General features: G+C 43.7%; 1 protein-coding gene across 2 annotated transcripts in view; it reads right to left on the bottom strand.

Moving 5' to 3' along the window:
- Nucleotides 1-13,327, bottom strand: part of eno1a (enolase 1a, (alpha)) — a 61,911-nt gene extending 48,584 nt beyond the window's left edge. Inside the window, exons 1-2 of one of the 2 annotated variants that reach the window (XM_080215483.1) lie at nt 13,202-13,327; nt 3,209-3,303 (exon numbers count right to left, since the gene is read on the bottom strand). In XM_080215483.1, the coding sequence (XP_080071609.1) occupies nt 3,209-3,293 (85 nt within the window). In that variant the 5' untranslated portion in view covers nt 3,294-3,303; nt 13,202-13,327. The remainder of the gene's footprint in view (nt 1-3,208; nt 3,304-13,201) is intronic. The other variant, XM_080215482.1, reaches the window with a different exon arrangement.
- Nucleotides 13,328-20,898: the final 7,571 nt, after the last annotated feature.

The following is a 20,898-nucleotide window of genomic DNA, read 5'->3' as shown; positions in this document are numbered from 1 at the left end:
CGGGTTCGATTCCCAGCTTGGGTCACTGTCTGTGTGGAGTTTGTACCTTGTCCTCATGTCTGCGTGGGTTTCCTCCTGCATTCAAAAGATGTGCGGGGTAGGTGGATTAGCTATGCTAAATTGCCCCTTAGTGACAGGGAGACTAGCTAGGGTAAATACACGGTGTCATGGGGGATAGGGTTGGGGTAGGATCATGGTAGATGCAGACTCAATGGGCTGAATGACCTCCTTTTGCACCACAGGAATCTATGATTTTCAAAGCAGCCGTGTCCAAGTTGGCTCACTGTGCAAGAGCAGCTTACCTCACCCCACTCCCCACCTTCTCCTGATATAGTCCCCCTTCAGGTAGCTGGCCAACTCTCTTTGAAAAGCCTTGGTTGAATCTACCTCCAGTAAGCTCAGGCAGTATATTCCTCATTCTAACCTCACACTGCACAAGACAGCGTCACCACTGGTGGAGTGATCACCAACGTGAATAATTTCTCTCCAGCTACTCTGTCCAGACCCCATACAATTTTAAACACTTCTCTGGTTCTATACGTGTAGAGGGGACATGAGGGAGAACTTCTTTTAAAAAACGCAAAGGGTGGTGTGTGTCTGGAATTCACTGCCTGAGTTGGTGGTGGAGGCAAAGACCCAAAACATTTTTAAAAAGTACCTGGATCTGCACATTAAGTGCTATGAGTTACAGGACTATGGGCTGTGTGCAGGAAGGTGGAATTGGAAAGGCCACACGGATAAGATGGGCAGAATGGCCTTCTTTTGTGCTCGGGCGTTTGTGTTTTTATCAAACCTCCTCTCAATATTTCCCTTTTCCATGGAGAACAGCCTCGACTTCTCCGATCTATCAATAAGATGGCAGTTCCTTGTACCTGGAACCGTTCTTCTGAATCTTTTCTCTAACTCTTTTACATCTTTCCTAAAGTGTGGAGCCCTGAACTGGACAAAATAGCGAGCAGAGAGCATGATCACAGGTCAAAGCAGCACAAATACATCAAGAAACATCCAAACTGTGAACATTTTATCCAGCATTAACTGTGAACACAATGTGAAATAGTTTATTGCAAAACTAACTTACTTTACAGTTATCCGTAGACTGCAGGATGACTATTTGGCAATTACATCTCCCAAGTAAGCCAATGGCTAATGATTTGGAATACTTTCATATTTTAGAAGCCTATTGTAGTAATTCCATGGAGAGGAAAGTCCCATCACCAAGTTACTTTATTTACACCATACATCTGTACACAGCCAGCTCTCCAGTCGCTTCCTGCTGAATGCAGGCTGGGAGTCTGACACACCTGCTTTAAATAAGGAGCGCAAGGCTCTTCGGTTTCACTGTCAATTAGGACACACCAAATACTTCTTTTTTGTGTACCAACAAATTAGACAAAATCAAATTAACTTAGGGACAAATTAAAAGGGACAACTCCCCAAAAGGAGGGGAGACAGCTCGAGCCAAAAATCAAAGCACAAAGGAAACTTAAAACATCAAATTAAGATGTGATTATCGGGGTTGATAATACACCCCAGCCCTTGCGGTGCCCAGCGGGCATGGAGGCGCCAACTGCGCCCGTGGACACCGAATGATCTCTCTCTAGAGAATGACTCAGATATCTCTTTCGAATATCAAACAAATAAACTAACTCAAATTAACCTAGGGACAAATTAAAAGAGGCAGCTCCCCATTCATACTTGAGCGAGACAACCTCATTAGCCTGGCTGAAGTCATCACACCTATAGTTTTAAAAAAAAGCACACTATTCCCAGACAATGTGAAACAGTAATTCATCCTCTTATTCCCTTTCCCCTGCCACCAAGATATTTCTCAGATTTAAGCTACCACATTAACAAAACAAAAGTGTCACGGAGTGGTGGTTAATAGAAGCAATGGGGCCTTGGCTGCTGGCTGGAGATCTTGTGAGGGACACACGATACCTCTTCCCAGAAAAGGACTGCCACATCTTGTGCCACTCAGGGGGCCTCCCCGAGAGGTGCCAGACAAAGGCCAGCAGCTCCTGGAAATGGCAGTGTCACTGGGGAAGTGGTGGGTGCTGCCAGGCTGGTGCCCACCAGAGGCGTAGGATCGTGAACAGAACCAGGCTGCAGGTGAGTGACAATGAAAAGGGAAGGGTGGGGGAAGTCAGGGGATTAGCAGCAAATGTAGGGAGCTGGCTTATTTGGCAAAGCCATGTCCCTCAATCAGGCAGTAAGTCTGACAACACCAGGTTTAAGTCCAAGCATATGCTCTGTCTGAGGACAGAACTCTTCATTCACCTGATGAAGAGGGGAACCTCGAAAGCTTGTGAGTTTACTATCAAATAAATCGGTTGGACTTAAACCTGGTGTTGTCAGACTTCTTACTGCGTTTACCCCAGTCCAACGCCGGCATCTCCACATCTTGACCTCGATCAGGCACCAAATGTCTTTAAATAAGGCTCCACCCCAACCCTAGACAGCTGGGTTATTACCAGGTAAGGGATAAGAACTTTAAGACAATTAAGGGGCATGTAAATGTAAATGTAAATACAAGGATTCAATTGGTGGTGGGGTGGGAAGGCCATCCAACCACAGGTCCACCTATCAAGGACTTAATAATCTGGGTGGAGCCGGGACAGGGGCCTGAATAAAGGGTCGGTGATGGCCAAGTGGTATTATCACTACACTATTAATCCAGAATCTCAGATAATGTTCTGGGGACCTGGGTTCGAATCCTGTCATGGCAGATGGTGGAATTTGAATTCAATCAAAAATATCTGAAATTAAGAATCTACTGGTGGCCATGAAACCATTGTCAATCGTCTGAAAAAACCCAACCGGTTCACTAATGTCCCTCAGGGAAGGAAATCTGCTGTCCTTATCTGGTTTGGCCTACATGTGACTCCAGAACCACAGCAATGTGGTTAACTTTCAACTGCCCTCACGCAATTAGGGATGGACAATAAATTTTGACCAGCCAATGATGCTCATGTCTCACAAATGAATAAAAGAAAACCCTCTCCACGAAAAATGCTGCAGGAGAGGGCATTAAATTCCACTCATTGAGTCATTACGGTATACAACGAGACCACTGGGCCCATCAAATCTATGTTGGCTCTCTGCTGAGCCACACATGTAGTTGATGATAGCTCATTAAAATTTTTCTGGAATAAGAGACAAGGTCAATCAGAAGAAGTTGGTGAACTGTCACTGTGCAGATAAAGCTGACCTTTTCCGGTATACAAGTCCACTTCCACAGTGGGGTTCCCACGGGAATCAAAAATTTCACGGGCATGGATCTTCAAGATGGACATGGTGGTGGTTCTATATAGAGAGAGAGAAAAAAGACTTGTATTTACATAGCACCATCCACAACCACCAAAACACATTACAGATAAAGGAGCACTTTTTTTTAAAAAGTGTAGTCACTGTTGTTAATACAAGAGTTATGGCAACCAATTTGTGCATAGCAAGCTCCCACGCGATAATGAGCAGATAATCTGTTCTTGTAATGCAGGATAAATATTGGCCTGGATATCGGGTTATCAGTGCTGTTCCTCTTTGAAACAGGGCTATCTTTGACATCTACCAGAGTGGGCAGATGAGCCAGTTTAAGATTTCATCTGAAATACATGGCCTGAATTCTCCGACCTCGCCCCAGGCTGGGAGTCTCTGGTTCCAACGGAGATTTGGCAGAGCGCCAAATTCTCTTTCAGACCAGCAGCCGTAGCAGGCCGTGAGAGACCAGAGAATTCTGGCCACCATCTCCGACAGGATGGAACTCCCTCAGTACCGCATAGGGAACGTCAGCTCATGTCCTGGAGTGACCACTTTAGACTTGAGCCTCTGACTTACATCAGCAAGGAAAACAAACTTCAAAATAGGTGAGTGGGGAGGTTCTTCCTTGGGTATGTCTTATCCCAATAGGATTGGTGAACAACATGCTGTTATATAGTTGGGAGAGACGGTTACCGTGGCAGGGTCAGGGAAAAAAATTGTCAATCAGTAAACATTCTTAAACCCTCTCCCTCAGAAAAATAAAGTAAGAGTCTTTCAGAATTACCCCACTGCAATAAATAATTTGAGAATAGTTTGAGCAGTCGCTTTGAAGCAAAGGCCGTGTGTACAAGGTTCCAGAAAAAACATCCCCTTCACCCCAACCACCAATGGACATGTTGGTCTGTCCGATGATCCAAGATGGCATCGGAGCAAGGCGACTTCTTGCAAGCTGTGCCCAGCATACCTTCTAATTCTAACTTTTACTCTCATTCTACATTCTGCACTCTCTCGTTTCTTTCTCTGTGAATGGTATGCTTTGTATAGTTGTATATTTTTCACTGTATGTTAATACATGTGACAATAATAAATCAAAGCATATGATTTGTATTCATAGGAGGCTATTTGGCCCCTCAAGTCTGCACCAACTCTCTGACAAGCTCACCATCCCACTCTATTCCATTCAACCTATACGTCTTGGGACACTAAGGGGCAATTTAGCATGGCCAATCCACCTAACCTGCACGCCTTTGGATTGTGGGAGGAAATCGGAGCACCCAGAGGAAACCCATTCAGACATGTACACATAGACAGTGACCCAAGGCCAGAATCAAACCCGGGATCCAGGCACTGTGAGGCAGCAGTGCTAAACACTGTGCTGCCCTGTACAATGCTGGTTAGAGGGTCAGGCCACAGTACACTTATTTTGGGATCAAACATATAGCTTTGTCTGTAATGGCAATGCCAATGTACTAGTAATCCAGGGGCCCAGGTTAAAGCTCTGGTGACATGGGTTCAAGTCTCGTCATGGCAGCTGGTGGAATTTCAAGTCAATTAATAAAATCCGGAACTGAAAGCTTGCCACAGGTGAAGGAAATATCATCGCTCACCATTGATGATATTGTCTTTACTGAGACTAGCTAGCACTAATGCCTCTTTAGGGAAGGAAATCTGCCATCCTTACCCAGTCTGGCCTACATGTTACTCCAGACCCAGAGCAGTGTGGTTGACTCTTAACTGCCCTCTGAAATGGTTGAGCCAGCTACTCAGTTTGAAAGCAATTAGAGATGACAACAAATATTGGCTCCATTCATTCGTTTGAATAGATGAAGGGACAGCACTGAGATATGAGTTTTAAAATGGTTTTCTTTTATTGAGCAGAATTTAAAATTAACATGACAGAAACAGGAAAAGAAAAAGCGAACTCGGAGACTGGTTTCTACTGCCAGCTCCTGTACTGAGTTTGAACACGCTGAACTAGAACACACAACTGAACAAACACGCACTAAAAGCCAAACTATATTTCAATTCTTATCTCGTTATTGGAAATGTTTTCCTGCAAGCTGACTCTGACTTAGAAGAACAATTCTTGTAGCTGCGATTATGTTGTTGTTTGCCTGCATTGTGTACCTTTCAATCGGTTTCCAGCTAATCTTTAGACTTCTGATTCTACATGTGGCAGAGTTAGTTACATTGGCAGAAACATCTTAAAATGAAGTCTTTGCACAGAGTGAAGCAAACAGGGCTAAGTGTACACAGGATCTCTCAGCTGGCCTCTCCAGCAATGTCAACATCCATAAAAAGAATTTTAAAAATTTCTATATTTCCATATAGCAATTATGCAAGTCCGTATAACCAGGGCTTTGTGCCAGTTTTGACAATCCCCCCAGTACTTTCTTGATAAGCGCAGCAGCGCAGAATGCAAGAACTGCTCAATGTTATGATGCAGTATTTATTACAGGACAAAGGGTAATTAGGATTGGGTAATAAATGCTGGCCTTGCCGCCAACACCCATATCCCAGGAATGAACAAAGCAAACAGTCATACCAGCCATCAGTATCTGACTTGAAATCAGGACACCTCCATATAAAGCATGAAGTGACACCACAGGGAGAATTGAATGCGGCCACCAGAGGACAGGTGACGCAGTGGTTAGCACCGCTGCCTCACAGCTCCAGAGATCTGGGTTTGATCCCTGGCTTGGGTCACTGTGTGTGGAGCATGCACATCCCCTGTGCCTGCACGAGTTTCCTCTGGGCGTTCCGATTTCCTCCTACAGTCCAAAGATGTGTAGATTAAGTACACTGGCCATCCTAAATTGTCCCTTAGTGTCCCAGGATTGTAGGTTGGAGGGGTTAGCAGGGTAAGTATGCAGAGTTACAGGGATAGGGCCTAGGTGGGATTGTTGATGGTGTGACTCGATGGACTGAATGGCCTCCTTCTGTACTGTAAGGATTCTATGACTTTAGGACTACCTGGTTCGAAATATCATCGGCACCTCCGGATCAGATTTGCCACCAAGTACTCGTTTTAAAGAGGTCCTACAAGTGCTGTGCCTCCCTGGCTAAAACCTTCTGATGCCAGCACTCTAGAGTTGCAGTCCTCAGATTACATTTTAATCATCAAATACATCAGCCGTTTTAAAACGGAGAACGCACACACTTCAACTTTGGCATCAGCAGCTTTCTACACCTGAACGACCCACTCAGAAAAGGCAGTCTGTAGCCATCGCACTGGAAACAGAATACCCGGGAGAAATTCTTTCAACTAATGTGCTCCACTTATGATTGGCATAGTCATTGATGGAAAGTCAACTACAGAATATTTTACTCAGATAGCAGCATCATAGTGCCAGTCAAGTGGCAAATTAGGACTTTACTAGCAAGCTCTTTCAAAACAGCTTCCTCACTGGTTGTGGGACGAATTGAAATCTGAACCTTTTTATTACACGCTCTTGAAACGCATTCACCAAGCAAAACAAGCTCTTAATACAAGAGGGTTAGACATTAACTCACATTGGATCATTTTTAGAACAGTCCTGATAAAACAGACTGTGCATGTGGAAAACCAGCATCCTATCAGATTAGCTCCAATATTAAATTGTGACAATTGGAGAAATATAGGAGAAAAGGGAAAGACAGACTTGCATTTGCAATTGCAGACAGACAGACAGCTGGAGTACTGTGTGCAGTTTTGGTCACCACATTTGCGCAAGGATATTTTGGCCTTGGAGGGAGTGCAGAGGAGGTTCACTAGGCTGATACCGGAGATGAAGGGGTTGGACTATGAAGAGAGATTAAATAGACTGGGTCTGTACTCGTTGAAGTTTAGAAGGATGAGGGGGGATCTTATAGAGATGTATAAGATAATGAAGGGGACGGATAGGGTGGAGGTAGAGAGATTCTTCCCGCTCGGAAAGGACAGCAGGACTAGAGGGCACAGCCTCAAGATAAGGGGGGGACAGTTTAGAACGGAGTTGAGGAGGAACTTCTTCACTCAAAGGGTGGTGAATCTCTGGAATTCTCTGCCCGTTGAAGTGGTGGAGGCTACCTCACTGAATATATTTAAGTCACGGGTAGATAGGTTTTTGACAGGCAAGGGAATTAAGGGTTATGGAGAGAAAGCGGGAAAGTGGAACTGATCCACTTCAGATCAACCATGATCTTATTGAATGGCGGGGCAGGCTCGAAGGGCTAGATGGCCTACTCCTGCTCCTATTTCTTATGTTCTTATGTTATTTACATAGCACCTTTTTTTACCCCATTCATTTGTGAGACATGGGCGTTGCTGGTTGGCCAGCATTTATTGTCCATCTCTAGTTGAGAGTCAGCCACATTGCTGTAGCTCTGGAATCACTTGTAGGCCAGACTGGGTAAGGATGGCAGATTTCCTTCCAGGCATCTTATAGTACTTTACAGCCAATGAGGGAACAGTCAGTGCTGTAAAGTAGGAAATGTGACAGGCAATTTATGCACAGAAAATTCTCACAAACTGGAATATGATGTTGACCAGATAGTGTACATTTGCGATTATTTGAGGGATAAATATTGGACATAATGTCAATAACTCTGCTCCTTTTCATTGTAGATCACAAGTCCACACCTTACATTCCTAACCTAGGATAGGCATCTCCTAGCCCACTGCAATTTTTGCGGCATTGAGCAGCTTTTCAAAGATATGCAGTTCACAGACAGCAAAGGAGATGCTGTGAATCATCATCTAGATAAGACAACCTTCTGAAAAACAAGTTCACAAGGTCTTTCCCACACCCCTCATACCCTCAGTGCTCTCATCAAGAATGTATAATGGGACTTGGCTGAAAGCCCAGATATCCATCAATCCATTGAAACAGCTGCCCACAAGGGAAAAGATTGCTTGATTTGCAGCCTTTTCTCTTAATTTTATCTCCCTGAACCAGGAAATTTCTCAACTCCCGCTACCCACCTCTAGGCTAAAATCTGTTTTTCTCCCCCCCAGATATTTCCTTTGTAAGAACAGAAAGAGCAAGAATTGAGCACATAACCCTTCAAGTCTTCTCTCTCATTCCACACAATCATGGCTGATCTTGTGTCTCAGAGTTATGGGGGAGATGATGGCCTGGTGGTATTATTACTAGACTATTAATCCAGAAACTCAGATAATGCTCTGGGGGATCCAGGTTCAAATCTTGCCACATCAGATGGTGAAATCTGAATTCAATAAAAATCATCTGGAATTAAGAATCTACTGATGACCATGAAACCATTGTTGGAAAAGCACATCTGGTTCACTGATGTCCTTAAGGGAAGTAAATCTGCCGTCCTTACCCGGTCCAGCCTACACGTGACTCCAGAGCCCTCTGAAATGACCTAGCAAGCTAATTAGTTCAAGGGAAACTAGGGATGGGCAATAAATGCTGGCCAGCCAGCGACACCCAGACTCCATGAGTGAATTAAAAAAACGTCACTTTCTTATCCACTCCCTTGATTCTAAGTGTTCAAAAAAATTTGCCCATCTCAGTCTTCACTGTAATGTACCTTTTGCCTCTTTGTGAAGTGTTTCTGAGTTAGAGAAGATCGCTTAGAGAAAGGCACTGTCATTTCCTTCCTCCACATTATTGATATAACTATAGCTTGAACTGAGTCAGTTGTACACAATTAGTACCCTGGTTTCGAAGTGCAATATCCGGAGGTCCTTTGTCTTGTGAATAGACATATTCCAGTTATTGCACAATAAACATTCAAACTGCAATTTATGAAATGCAAATCCTCTTTTTAGTTTCATGATATAGGGGTGAGAAGAACAACAGTTCAAATGGCATTAATCAAACAGCAGCACGGTGGCACAGTGGGTTAGTACTGCTGCTTCACTGCGGCAGGGGACCAGTGTTCTACTCCTGGCTTGGGTCACTGTCTGTGTGGAGTTTGCCCATTCTCCCCGTGCCTGCATGGGTTTCCTCCGGGTGTTCTGGTTTCCTCTCACGGTCCAAAGACGTGTGGGTTAGGTTGATTGGCCATGCTAAATTGACCCTGGTGTCAGGGGGATTAGCAGGGTAAATGTGTGGCGTTACAGGAATAGGGCCTGGGTAGGATTGTGGTCATACAGACTTGATGGGCTGAATGGCCTCCTTCTGTACTGTAGGGATTCTATTGCAAACTATGTGAACTATCCAGCCACAACTTGTTGCAGAATCGAACAATCCAATTTGCACTAATTGGCAAATGTTCTATTGGATCATTCACTAAAATGTTTGATAAATTTTTAGCCACTAAAATGCTGCATTCAAATACTTAATTAATACAACATGAACACAACCTCAACATTAGAACTACTCTTTAACTGCAGTGAGTGGAGAGTGGAAATTGTCGTGACTATTAAAGATTTGGCAATATGATGGCCATTATAGTTATTTTATAGATAATTGCGAAATGAAATACATAGAACCACAATATTATTTTTAAAAATGCTCCAGTTAAAGACTTCATTTTTAAACAAAAACTGACATAAAAGGTTGCATATTAGCCACTGATAATTAACAATAATTACATCCTCAAGTAATTCCTAAGACATAGAATCCAGTGGTGGATTGTATAAGGCACTGGGGAGACCACTCTTGGAGTACTGTGTTCAGTTTTGGTCATCTTCTTTGAGGGGGGATGTGATGGCACTGGAGGTGGTTCAGAAGGGGTTCATTGGATCGATCCTTGGATTGAAGGGGCTGTCGTATGGGCAGCAGGTGAGTAGCTTGGGCTTGTATTCACTGGAGTACAGGAGAATGAGGGGGGGATTTGATTGAGGTATATAAAATAGTCAACGGGATTGGTAAAGTAAATGTTGATCAACTGAAAACAGTCCAGGACAGGAGGTCACAGTAAGAGGAGGGAGGTTCAGGACAGAGATATGGAAAAACCAATTCTCACAGAGGGTTGTGAATCTATGGAACTCACTGCCCCAGAGTGCAGTGGATGCAGAATCAATGGATTCAAGAAAGAGATAGATAAATATTTGATCAAAAATGGGATAAAGGGCAATGGGGAAAAAGGCAGGGAAGTGGAGTTAGGATGTGATGGAGATCAGCCAGGATCATATAGAATGGCAGAGTGGGCTCGAAGGGCTGGATTGCCTATTCTCACTCTTAATTCCCATGTTCCACATCATATTAGGACAGATTATGAGGAGGTGGGGTAAACCAAAAACTTGGGTGAGAAAGTACTTGTGGAGTGGGTTCCTAAGAGACAGACCAATGCAGTTGAAAATACAGTCACTTGAGGTGGAATAAAGTAGATAGTTCATGGGGGTGTGTGGATATAGGTCTGGTGTAGATTGACATGGTGGGGGGAAAAAGCTGGAGCGGGTGCGACTGGAGGAGACCATGGAAATTGTTATAGACCAAGATTTTCAATATAATACTGAGGAACTGGGAATCGATGGAGGACAGAGCTGCCAAGAGTTCTGGGCAAATGGAGCTTGGTGCACGGCAGAACGTGTGCAGCAGAATTTTGCAATAATTTGAATGCATGATTTTTATGTTTAGGATGAATGGGGTTGGAGAGATTTCCATAGGAATTAGCATAGAAGATCTGTAAATATTCAAGGTGACAAAGGTATCTTTTAAGGGTTATTGTAGATGAGTTAGGTGAAGTGGAGATTAAAATATTCTTGTTAATAAAATTAAATAAATGCATTATTTTTAAATGTTTTGTACAATGCTATTTTTATGCCGTACATTATCATAAGACCATAGACATAGGAGTAGAATTAGGCCACTCAGCCCATCGAGTCTACTCCACCATTCAATCATGGCTGATAGGTTCTTGCTAAGGGGATCGGGGTTATGGGGATGTGAAAACTATCTATCTCTGTCTTAAAGACACTCAATGACCTGGCCTCCACAGCCTTCTATGGCAAAGAGTTCCACAGATTCCCCACTCTCTGGCTGAAAAAATTCCTCCTCATCTCTGTTTTAAAGGATCGTCCCTTTAGCCTGAGGTTGTGCCCTCTGGTTCTAGTTCTTCCTACTAGTGGAAACATCCTCTCCACGTCCACTCTATCTAGGCCTCTCAGTATTCTGTAATTTTCAATAAGCTCTCCCCTCATCCTTTAAACTCCAACGAATACAGACCCACAGTCCACAAACAACAAGCTCTTCATTCCAGGGATCATTCTTGTGAACCTCCTCTGGATCCTTTCCAAGGCCAGCACATCCTTCCTTAGGAATGAGTCCCAAAACTGCTCACAATACTCCAAATGGGGTCTGACCAGAGCCTTACACATCAGAAGTACATCCCTGCTCTTATAATCTCACCTTCTCAACATGAATGCTAACATTGCAATTGCCTTCCTAACTGCCGACCAAACCTACACATTAACCTCAAGAGAATCTTGAGCAATGACTCCCAAGTTCCCTTGTGTTTCTGATTTTAAGCATTTTCCCAGCACTAACATGGGACCGTAAATCAAGATTGAATACAACCGTTCCCTACAGAGCAGCAGGTTGCTATGTTCTGAGTGAGAATCGCTCAGCAATGTACACACAAATTAAACTGGGAGACAGGGAGGCAGGGACAGTAGGTTAGTCATTAGTTAAAGTGAAGGTATTTGGACAATTGCTACTCTCTCAACAATCTACTCACACTGTCATGGAATCCTACAGTGCAGAAGGAGACCATTCGGTCCATTGAGTCTGCACAGACCACAATCCCAAGCAGGTTCTATTCCCATAACCCCATGCACTTACCCTAGCTCGTCCCCCTGGCATTAAGGGGCAATTTAGCATGGCAAATTCACCTAACCTGCACATCTTTGGAGTGTGAGGGGGAAACCCAGAGGAAATCCACACAGACATGGGGAGAATGTGCAAATGCCTCACAGACAGTGATCCAAGCTGGAAATTGAACCCGGGTTCCTGGCGCTGTGAGGCAGCAGTGCTAACCGCTGTGCCACCGTGCCACTCAAGCCAGGGATTTTGGGAAACTCAAAAATTTACCATGAGTCAAACCAACAAGAACCTCGATTTGGTAAAAAAAAATGCAATGGTGGTCACTCTATAATCCAGACTTATCCCACAAATTGAAGATAAAGTAACTGGATTGTGCCAAACACTTTCAGATACAGCAACATTATACAGACAGTAACAATTAAAACTAACTTTCTTCCCCTAGATTTTTGCAATCAATGCCTTCTTATGTACAGCTGCAATGCTAAAATAACTAATTTCCCTAAGACTGAACACAGGCAACACTAGCAGATATCTAGGATTTCCCTATTTTTAGTCTCTCGTCAGATTGGAAACCACTGCTGGAATTCTTCTCATATCTTCAGCACAAGTTAACACGCTGTTTAAGTCTGTAAACTACTTTGATTATTTTTCTTTCCAAACACGTTTCTAACTTTGGACTAAATAACTCTTGGCATTGCTAAACAGGATAAATGTAATAGAGAAAAAGTTGTCCAACACACAGTCTGCAATTCAATTCGAAACTTTCTGACATCGATTTGTGCAAATATATCCACCCTAAAAATCATTCATGCAATGGTTTTGAGAAGTCCATTCAAGCTATTTAAATCCATCCAACCCCAACCCGTCCTAAACATTAAATACAAATAATCCATTCAATAGTTTGGAGAAATCCATTTAAATTTCTCCTACTCCACCCGCCCTAAATATTAAATAAAAATCATGCATTCAATAAAGTCCATTCAATTAAAAATTCCATTTCAAACCCCAACATTAAACTTTTGCGATAAAGTTTCTTGAATCTGAGCTAGCTCTCAAAGATCGGGCACAGGCAGAAGGCTCTCCTGCTCTCTGCCTGTCATGAGGGTGAAATGCTCCCGGGGCTCCTCGCCGCCCCCCCCCCTTCAGTTCCAAACTCGCCCAGTAAAAAGGTGCAACTTTCTGAGCAAAGTAGCTCAGTTAGGTGTCCGCTTCCCAGCCCGGGGGGGGTAGTGCAGAGTCGCTCTTACCTGTTGCAGACAGCGAGGACGAAGAGGGAGAGGAGGACAAGGACGCCGCAAGGACACCAGCGGAGTGCCGAGCCCGAATGAGCGGAACCGCAACAAAGAGACCGCCTTAGCCGCGGCTGCCGCTCTATTGGCCCCTCCAGCGCGTAACAATAAGTAACCCAGGAAACAGTGTGTGACAGTCTGTGCTGAGCACTGGGTTAGATGCAGCAATCCACACTTCCCAACTCTTCCCCACTTTAGAGTTGTGTTCCTGCTTAAAAACAAAAGTAATTCTCACTGACTGTTCAATCGCTAGAAATTCCAGGTGCATTTTAGTTAAAAAAAATGAATCAGACACCAAGGTACATTTGATAAGTAAATTTACTTTCTATTCATTCTGTGGGACATCGGCATAGCTGGCTGGCCAACATTTATTGCCCATCCCTAGTTGGTCTTGAACTGAGTGGCTTGCTAGGCTATTTCAGAGGGCAAGTGTAAAAATCATTCATTCCATAGTTTTGGGCAGTCTGTTCAATTAAAAATTAAAACTCCAAACCCAGGGGCCAAGCCATTCAGGAGAGATGTTAGAAAACACCACTACATGCAGAGGTTTGGAAATAGCAGTGGATACTGGTTGAACTGTTAGGTTTAAGCCACATAAACTGTGGCTCTGGAGTCATGTGTAGGCCAGACCAGGTAAAGACAGCAGATTTCCTTCCCTCCCGGGCATTAATGAACCAGATGGGTTTTTCCTGACAATGGTTTCATAGAATCAAAGAATCTCCACAGTAGGAGACCATTTGGCCTATCAAGTCTACATCGAAAACAATCCCACCCAGGCCCCATCCTGTAATCCCACATATTTACCCTCCTAATCTCTTTAAACTGCTCATCCCAGGACACTAAGAGGCAATTTAGCATGGCCAATCCACCTAACCCGCATATCTTTAGATTGTGGGAGGAAACCAAAGCAAACCCACACAGATACAGGGAGAATGTGCAAACTCGACACATTGACCCAAGCCGGGAATTGAACCCAGGTCCCTGGGGCTGTGAGGCAGCAGTGCTAGCCACTGTGCCACCATGCCGCCCACAAATTAGTTCCAGATTTACTTTATTGAATTCAAATTCGACCACATCATATATTAGACAAATCCAGTTCCAGCACCTCAACTCATTGAGCTTAGAGGTGGCTCTATGCAGACTCACTAGACGTATACTGAGGTTAACAAGGTTATATTATGAGGAAATGTTGCACAGACTGGTTTTGTTTTCTTTTGGAGTTTAGAAAATTAAATAGTTACCAAATTATTGTGTAAGGTGATATGTGGGAAAAAAACTGTTCCTCTGGTGGGGAGAATCTGGAATAAGGACAGAATATAACTCTAAAATTAGAGCTTTGCCATTTAAAAGCGACGCCAGAAATCATTTCTTCACAGGATGGCACGATGGCACAGTGGTTAGCACTTTTGCCTCACAGTGCCAGGGACCCGGATTCGATTCTGGCTTGGGTTACTGCCTGCGTGAAGTCTGCATGTTCTTCCCCGTGTCTGCATGGGTTTCCTCCAGGTACTCTGGTTAGATGTGCGGATTAGGTTGATTGGCTACGCTAAATTACCCCTTAATGTCAGGGGGACTAGGTAGGGTAAATGCATGGCATTATGGGGGTAGAGCCTGGGTGGGATTGTTATTGGTGCAGACTTGATGGGCCAAATGGCCACCTTCTGCACTGTAGGCATTCTATGGCCATTGAAATTTGGAAATCTTGCCCCAAAAAGGGTCCATATTCTAAAACCAACATTGTCAAGTAAGAGTATTAAGGGTTAGGAGGATAAGTGGAGAGAAGATGCTGGTCAGTGATGTTCTAACCAAATGGGAGAACAGACTTCAGACTGAGGGGCTGAATGGCCTTTTCCTATTGCCTGTGTTCTGAGGAGCTCACTTCCTCAATCATAGAATCCTGCAGTCTAGAAGGATGCCATTCGGCCCATTGAATCATAATACCACCCAGGCCCTATCCTCATAACCCCATGCTTTTACCTTAGCTAGTCCCCCCTGACACTAAGGGACATTTTAGCATGACCAATCCAGCTAACCCACACATCTTTTGGACTGTGGGGGAAACCGGAGCAACCGGAGGAAACCCATGCAGACACGGGAAGAATGTGCAGACTCCATACAGACGGTGACCCAAGCTGGGAATCGAACTCGGGTCCCTGGCTCTGTGAGGCAGCCACACTAACCCCTGTGCCACCGTGCCACCCCAATCAACACCACCCAACACACAAATGCTGAAAACACTCAGGCAGCATCTGTGGGGAAAGCAGATGAGTTGACAGCTCAAAGTTTTGTCAAAGTTTTTCCAGTGTTTTTCTGTTTTGGTTTCGGATTCCCAGCAACTGCATAGTTTTTTTTTGCTTTTTGGTTACACTGTGTATAATCAGAAATAGATTTGACTCACGTTGTTGATGGAATTATGTGCAAATGGGCTACAGTGACAAATAGTTCATTGAGCATGAATGATTTGGGAGGTCTGGTGGATATGATAAATGATTCAATGAAGTAAGTTATTTCTGACAGATGTTGTGTCCTTTTGAACTGCAGGGACTAACAGTCAATATTACACCTACTGAATAAAATTACGGATTGTAAATCAAACGAACCGATATCTGATGTAATGCACTACAAATGTAAAAGTCATAGCCTTATAAAGCTAATAATGATGGATTGTAGATTGTGTCTAGATTAAATGCAGGGAAAAGTTAAAGTTTATTTATTGGTGTCATTAGTAAGGCTTACATTAACATTGCAATGAAGTAACTGTGAAATTTCTCCTAGTCGCCACACTCCGGCACCTGTTCAGATCAATGCACCAAACAAGCACGTCTTTCAAACTGTGGGAGGAAACCAGGGCACCAGGAGGAAACCCAAGCAGACACGGGGGGAACATACAATCTCCACACAGGAAATCAACACTTGTGTAATTTAACTCTATTCCTTCTGCCACCTTGGTGTTATATTTGAGTTGTATCATTTTGGGAATTTGTATATTGTAAAGAACTGCCAAGGCAGCTTTTAGCCACACATTCCCTGTTCCTTCACTGTCACTGGGTCAAATTCCTGGAATTCCCTTCCGAACAGCACTGTTGGTGAAAAATGTTTTATGGCTCACCTACACCTTCTCAAAGGCAATTAGGGATGGACAATAAATACTGGCCTAGTCAGTGATGCCCATATCCCATGAATAAATATAACATATACATAATATATATATAGCTATTGAGGGAGAACAGTAAAGGTTTATCAGGCTAATTCCTAGGATGACAGGTCTATCATATAAGGAGAGACTAAGTCATTTAGGATTATATTCACTGGAGTTTAGAAGAGTGAGAGAGGACCTCATAGAAACTTATAAAATTCTAACAGGGTTAGACAGGGTAGATTCAGAAAGAATGTCCCCGATGGTGGGAGAGTCCAGAACCAGGGGTCATAGTTTGAGGATAAAGGGGTAAACCTTTAAGAACGGAAGTAAGGAGAAATTTCTTCACCCAGAGGGAGGTGAATCTAGAATCTTACAGTACAGAAGGAGGCCATTTAGCCCATTGACCACAATCTCACCCAGGCCCTATTCCCGTAAACCTCATTTACCTTTCTAATCCCTCTGACATTAGGGACAATTTAGCTTGGCCAATCAACCGAACCTGCATATCTTTGAAGTGTGGGAGCAAACTGGGGCACTTGGAGGAAACCCACACAGACACGTGGAGAGCGAGCAAGCTCCACACAGACAGTGACCTGAGGCCGGAATTGAATCCTGGTCGCTGTGAGGCGGCAGTGCTAACTACTGTACCACCCTGTATGGAATTCACTACCTCAGAAAATAGTTGAGGCCAAAATATTGTCTGATTTCAAGAAGAAATTAGATGTAGCTCTTGGGGCTAATGGGATCAAGGGATTTAGGGGGAGAAGGCAGGAACAGAATATTGAATTTGATGATCAGCCATGATCGTAATGAATGGTGGAGCAATCTCAAAGGGCTGAATGGCCTACTCCTGCTTCTAGTTTCTATGTTTCTACATAAATCAATTGCACGTGAAGGCACACATATCTTTTTTGAGTTGAATTTATTTTTGTTAAGCAATTTGCTCCTACAGATGATTAGCATTATAGTTTTGATGCTGGTAAATCTACCTTCCATAGTCTTGAAAAGAACAATGTGCCATTTTAATCCTTCTTCCGAAGTTCCAAGCAAATCTTCTGTCTGAGAGGGAGAGTTGAAAGCTGCCTCGGAATTTTTCAATGAGTCATTGGGATCATGGCGGATAATTCTTGGGTGCGATTTTTCAACTGTGCTCTCCCCAAGACTGGAAAGTTCCCCCGATATCAATGGACCTTTGCGTGCTCTGCACCCCTCCCGCCTGCTACGATTCCCATGGCAGGCGGGACTGGAAAATTCCACCCCTTATCTCCAATTTTTCACCCCTTATCTCCAATTTTTCACCTACAACCATGTGGAAATGTGTTATTTCATTTGGTGTCTTCCAGGATATGTTTTGGGGCCACTGCTGTTTGTCATTTTTATAAATGACTTGGGTGAGGGCATAGAAGGATGGGTTAGTAAATTTGCAGATGACACTAAAGTCAGTGGAGTTGTGGACAGTGCGGAAGGATGTTGCAGGTTACAGAGGGACATAGATAAGCTGCAGATCGGGTCTGAGAGGTGGCAGATGGAGTTAATGCGGAAAAGTATGAGGTGATTTGCTTTGGAAAGAGTAACAAGAATACAGAATACTGGGCTAATGGTAAGATACTTGGCAGTGTGGATGAGCAGAGAGATCTAGGTGTTTGTGGGCATAGATCCCTGAAAGTTGGCACCCGTGTTGATAGGGTTGTTAAGAAGGCGCACAGTGTGTTAGCTTTTATTGGTAGAGGGGTTGAGTTTAGGAGCCATGAGGTCATGTTGTAGCTGTACAAAACTCTGGTGCAGCCGCGCTTGGGTTATTGTGTACAGTTCTGGTCGCCACGTTATAGGAAGGATGTGGAAGCATTGGAAAGGGTGCAGAGGAGATTCACCAGGATGTTGCCTGGTATGGTGGGAAGGTCTTATGAGGAAAGACTGAGGGACTTGAGGCTGTTTTTGTTAGAGAGAAGGTTAAAAGGTGACTTAATAGAGGCATATAAGACAATCAGAGGATTAGATAGGGTGGACAGTGACAGCCTAATTCCTTGGATGGTGATGGCAAGCATGAGGGGACATAGCTTTACATTGAGGGGTGATAGATATTGGACAGATGTCGGAGGTAGGTTCTTTACTTAGAGGGTAGTAAGGGCATGGAATTCCCTGCCTCAACAGTAGTGGACTTGCCAACATTAAGGGCATTTAAATGGTCATTGGATAAACATATGGATGATATTGGAATAGTGTGGGTTAGATGGGCTTTAGATCGGTTTCACAGGTTGGTGCAACATCGAGGGCTGAAGGGCCTGTACTGCACTGTAATGTTCTATGACATGGTGGCTTGATTTAAGAATGCACATGAAATTTTGGTTGCAATTCCAGCCAATTGCTCTTTAGGACACAGGCAGTGTTGTAATAAATCTTTAGACTCATATTCAACACTTGAATTCAAACAATAAGCCCTCCCATCCCAGAAACCTGCCTCAGGATCGATCCCCTCTTTAAATATTACACTTACACCAATGTCAAGAGGAGAATGACTAAAGTCAGAATCTGTTTTGCTCAGATATATCATACTGTGCAATGGTGTTTTGCTTCATTAAGTGAAAATTAATGTTCTCACAAAGCTCTGGACAACAAGAAGCCACAAGGTGCTCTTCACTGAATTAAGCTGTTAATAGATATTTATAAGCCAAGGTGAAAATATCACGGAAAGCTTACTGTGCACAAGCAGGCCATTCAGCCCATCGTGTCTGCACCGACTCTTCGACAGAACATCCGAACCAGGCACTATCTGCATAACCCCACCCGCCTAATCCTTCTAACCTACACATCTTGGGACACTAAGGGGCAATTTGCCATAGCCAATCCACCCAACACGCACATCTTTGGACTGTGGGAGGAAACCCACGCCGACACGGTAGAATGTGCAAATGCCACACAGTTACCCGAGGCTGGAATCGAACCTGGGTCCCTGTCGCTATGAGGCAGCAGTGCTGACCACTGTGCCACTGATCTCGCATCATTACCAGAATAGGGCACTGGGACAGAACTTGTTTTTCAAAAAATATATAGAATCTATTTGCAAACAATTGAATACACAACAAAGCTGAATATATTTCCAAGTTACACATTCAGCTGAGGTCAAGAACTAATAAAAAAAGGGAAATTAAATCCTCCCGTCCTCACTCCATGCTCTGCATTGATTTATTCTCTCGTCCCTTCTCCAAATATTGTCTCAAGTCAGGACTGCTTACACTGTGCTACTTTACCCAAGTGACCTCACAGCCAGTGGTGGAAAGTTATTAAGCTATGGAGGAGCCCAATTCTGCCTCCCTACAACACCCCTAACACTTCCCACTGCCTTGGAAAAGCAGCCAGCATAATCAAATATCCCACGCACACCGGACATTCTCTCTTCCACCTTCTCCCATCAGGAAAAATGTACAAACACCTGAGAACGCGTACCAACCGACACAAGAACAGCTTCTTCCCTGCTGCCATCAGATTTTTGAATGGACCTTTCATATATTAAGCTGATCTTTCCCTACACCCTAGCTCTATATGTAACACTACATTCGTTTACTTCTCCCTTATGTACTCTATGAATGGTGTGCTTTTGATTTGATTTATTATTGTCACGTATTAGCAGACATTGACATGTATTGTTTCTTGCGCACTATACAGACAAAGCATATTGTTCATAGAGAAGGAAAGGAGAGAGTGCAGAATGTCGTGTTACAGTTATAGCTAGGGTGTAGAGAAAGATCAACTTAATGCGAGGTAAGTCCATTCAAAAGTCTGATGGCAGCAGGGAAGAAGCTATTCTTGAGTGGGTTGGTGCATGACCTCAGACTTTTGTATCTTTTTTCCGACGGAGAAAGGCAGAAGAGAGAATGTCTGAGTTATGTGGAATCCTTGATTATGCTGGCTGCTTTTCCGAAGTAGTGGGAAGTGTAGACTGAGTCAACGGATGGGAGGCTGGTTTGTGTGTTTTGCCAGTATAGCGTGTAAGAAACAAAAGTTTCCACTGTGTCGCAATACATGTGACAATAATAAATCAAAAACATCCACACTTTCTTGCACAGGTCATTCAATCCTGCTTTGGAATGGGAATTGGGACTGATACTCATTTCCCGTTGTTACCACCCACATTGCTGTCCTGATGGAGATCACCTAACTCAGCACTGACCGGGAATTAAAACTGCAATTTTCCGGTCATTAGTTGTGCTGGTAGAGGAACTAGCAACAAATTCCTGAGCACTTGGCCCATGATTTATAGATAAAGTCAAAAAATGTTTTGACGTCTGTTGGTAAGAAGGTTTGCAAGCTGATTCTGTGACTCAATTTCCAAACTTTGTCCACACGGGGGAACAAATATTGTGGATTCTGGAAATCTGATCTATGGAACCGAGAATTTTGGAAATTCCTGGCAAGTCAGGCAGCATTTGCAGAGAGAGAAACAGGAGTTAACATTTCAGATCAATGGGATCAGTTTGAGGTGTAACATGCTTCAAGCAAGGAAAAAGGAAAGAGGATA

Source organism: Carcharhinus amblyrhynchos, chromosome 30 (assembly GCF_965287045.1).
Source record: "Carcharhinus amblyrhynchos chromosome 30, sCarAmb.v2.hapA, whole genome shotgun sequence".
Lineage (NCBI taxonomy): Eukaryota > Metazoa > Chordata > Chondrichthyes > Carcharhiniformes > Carcharhinidae > Carcharhinus > Carcharhinus amblyrhynchos.
Note: the sequence above shows the minus strand (reverse complement) of the source record. Positions and strands in the feature narration are given on the sequence as shown.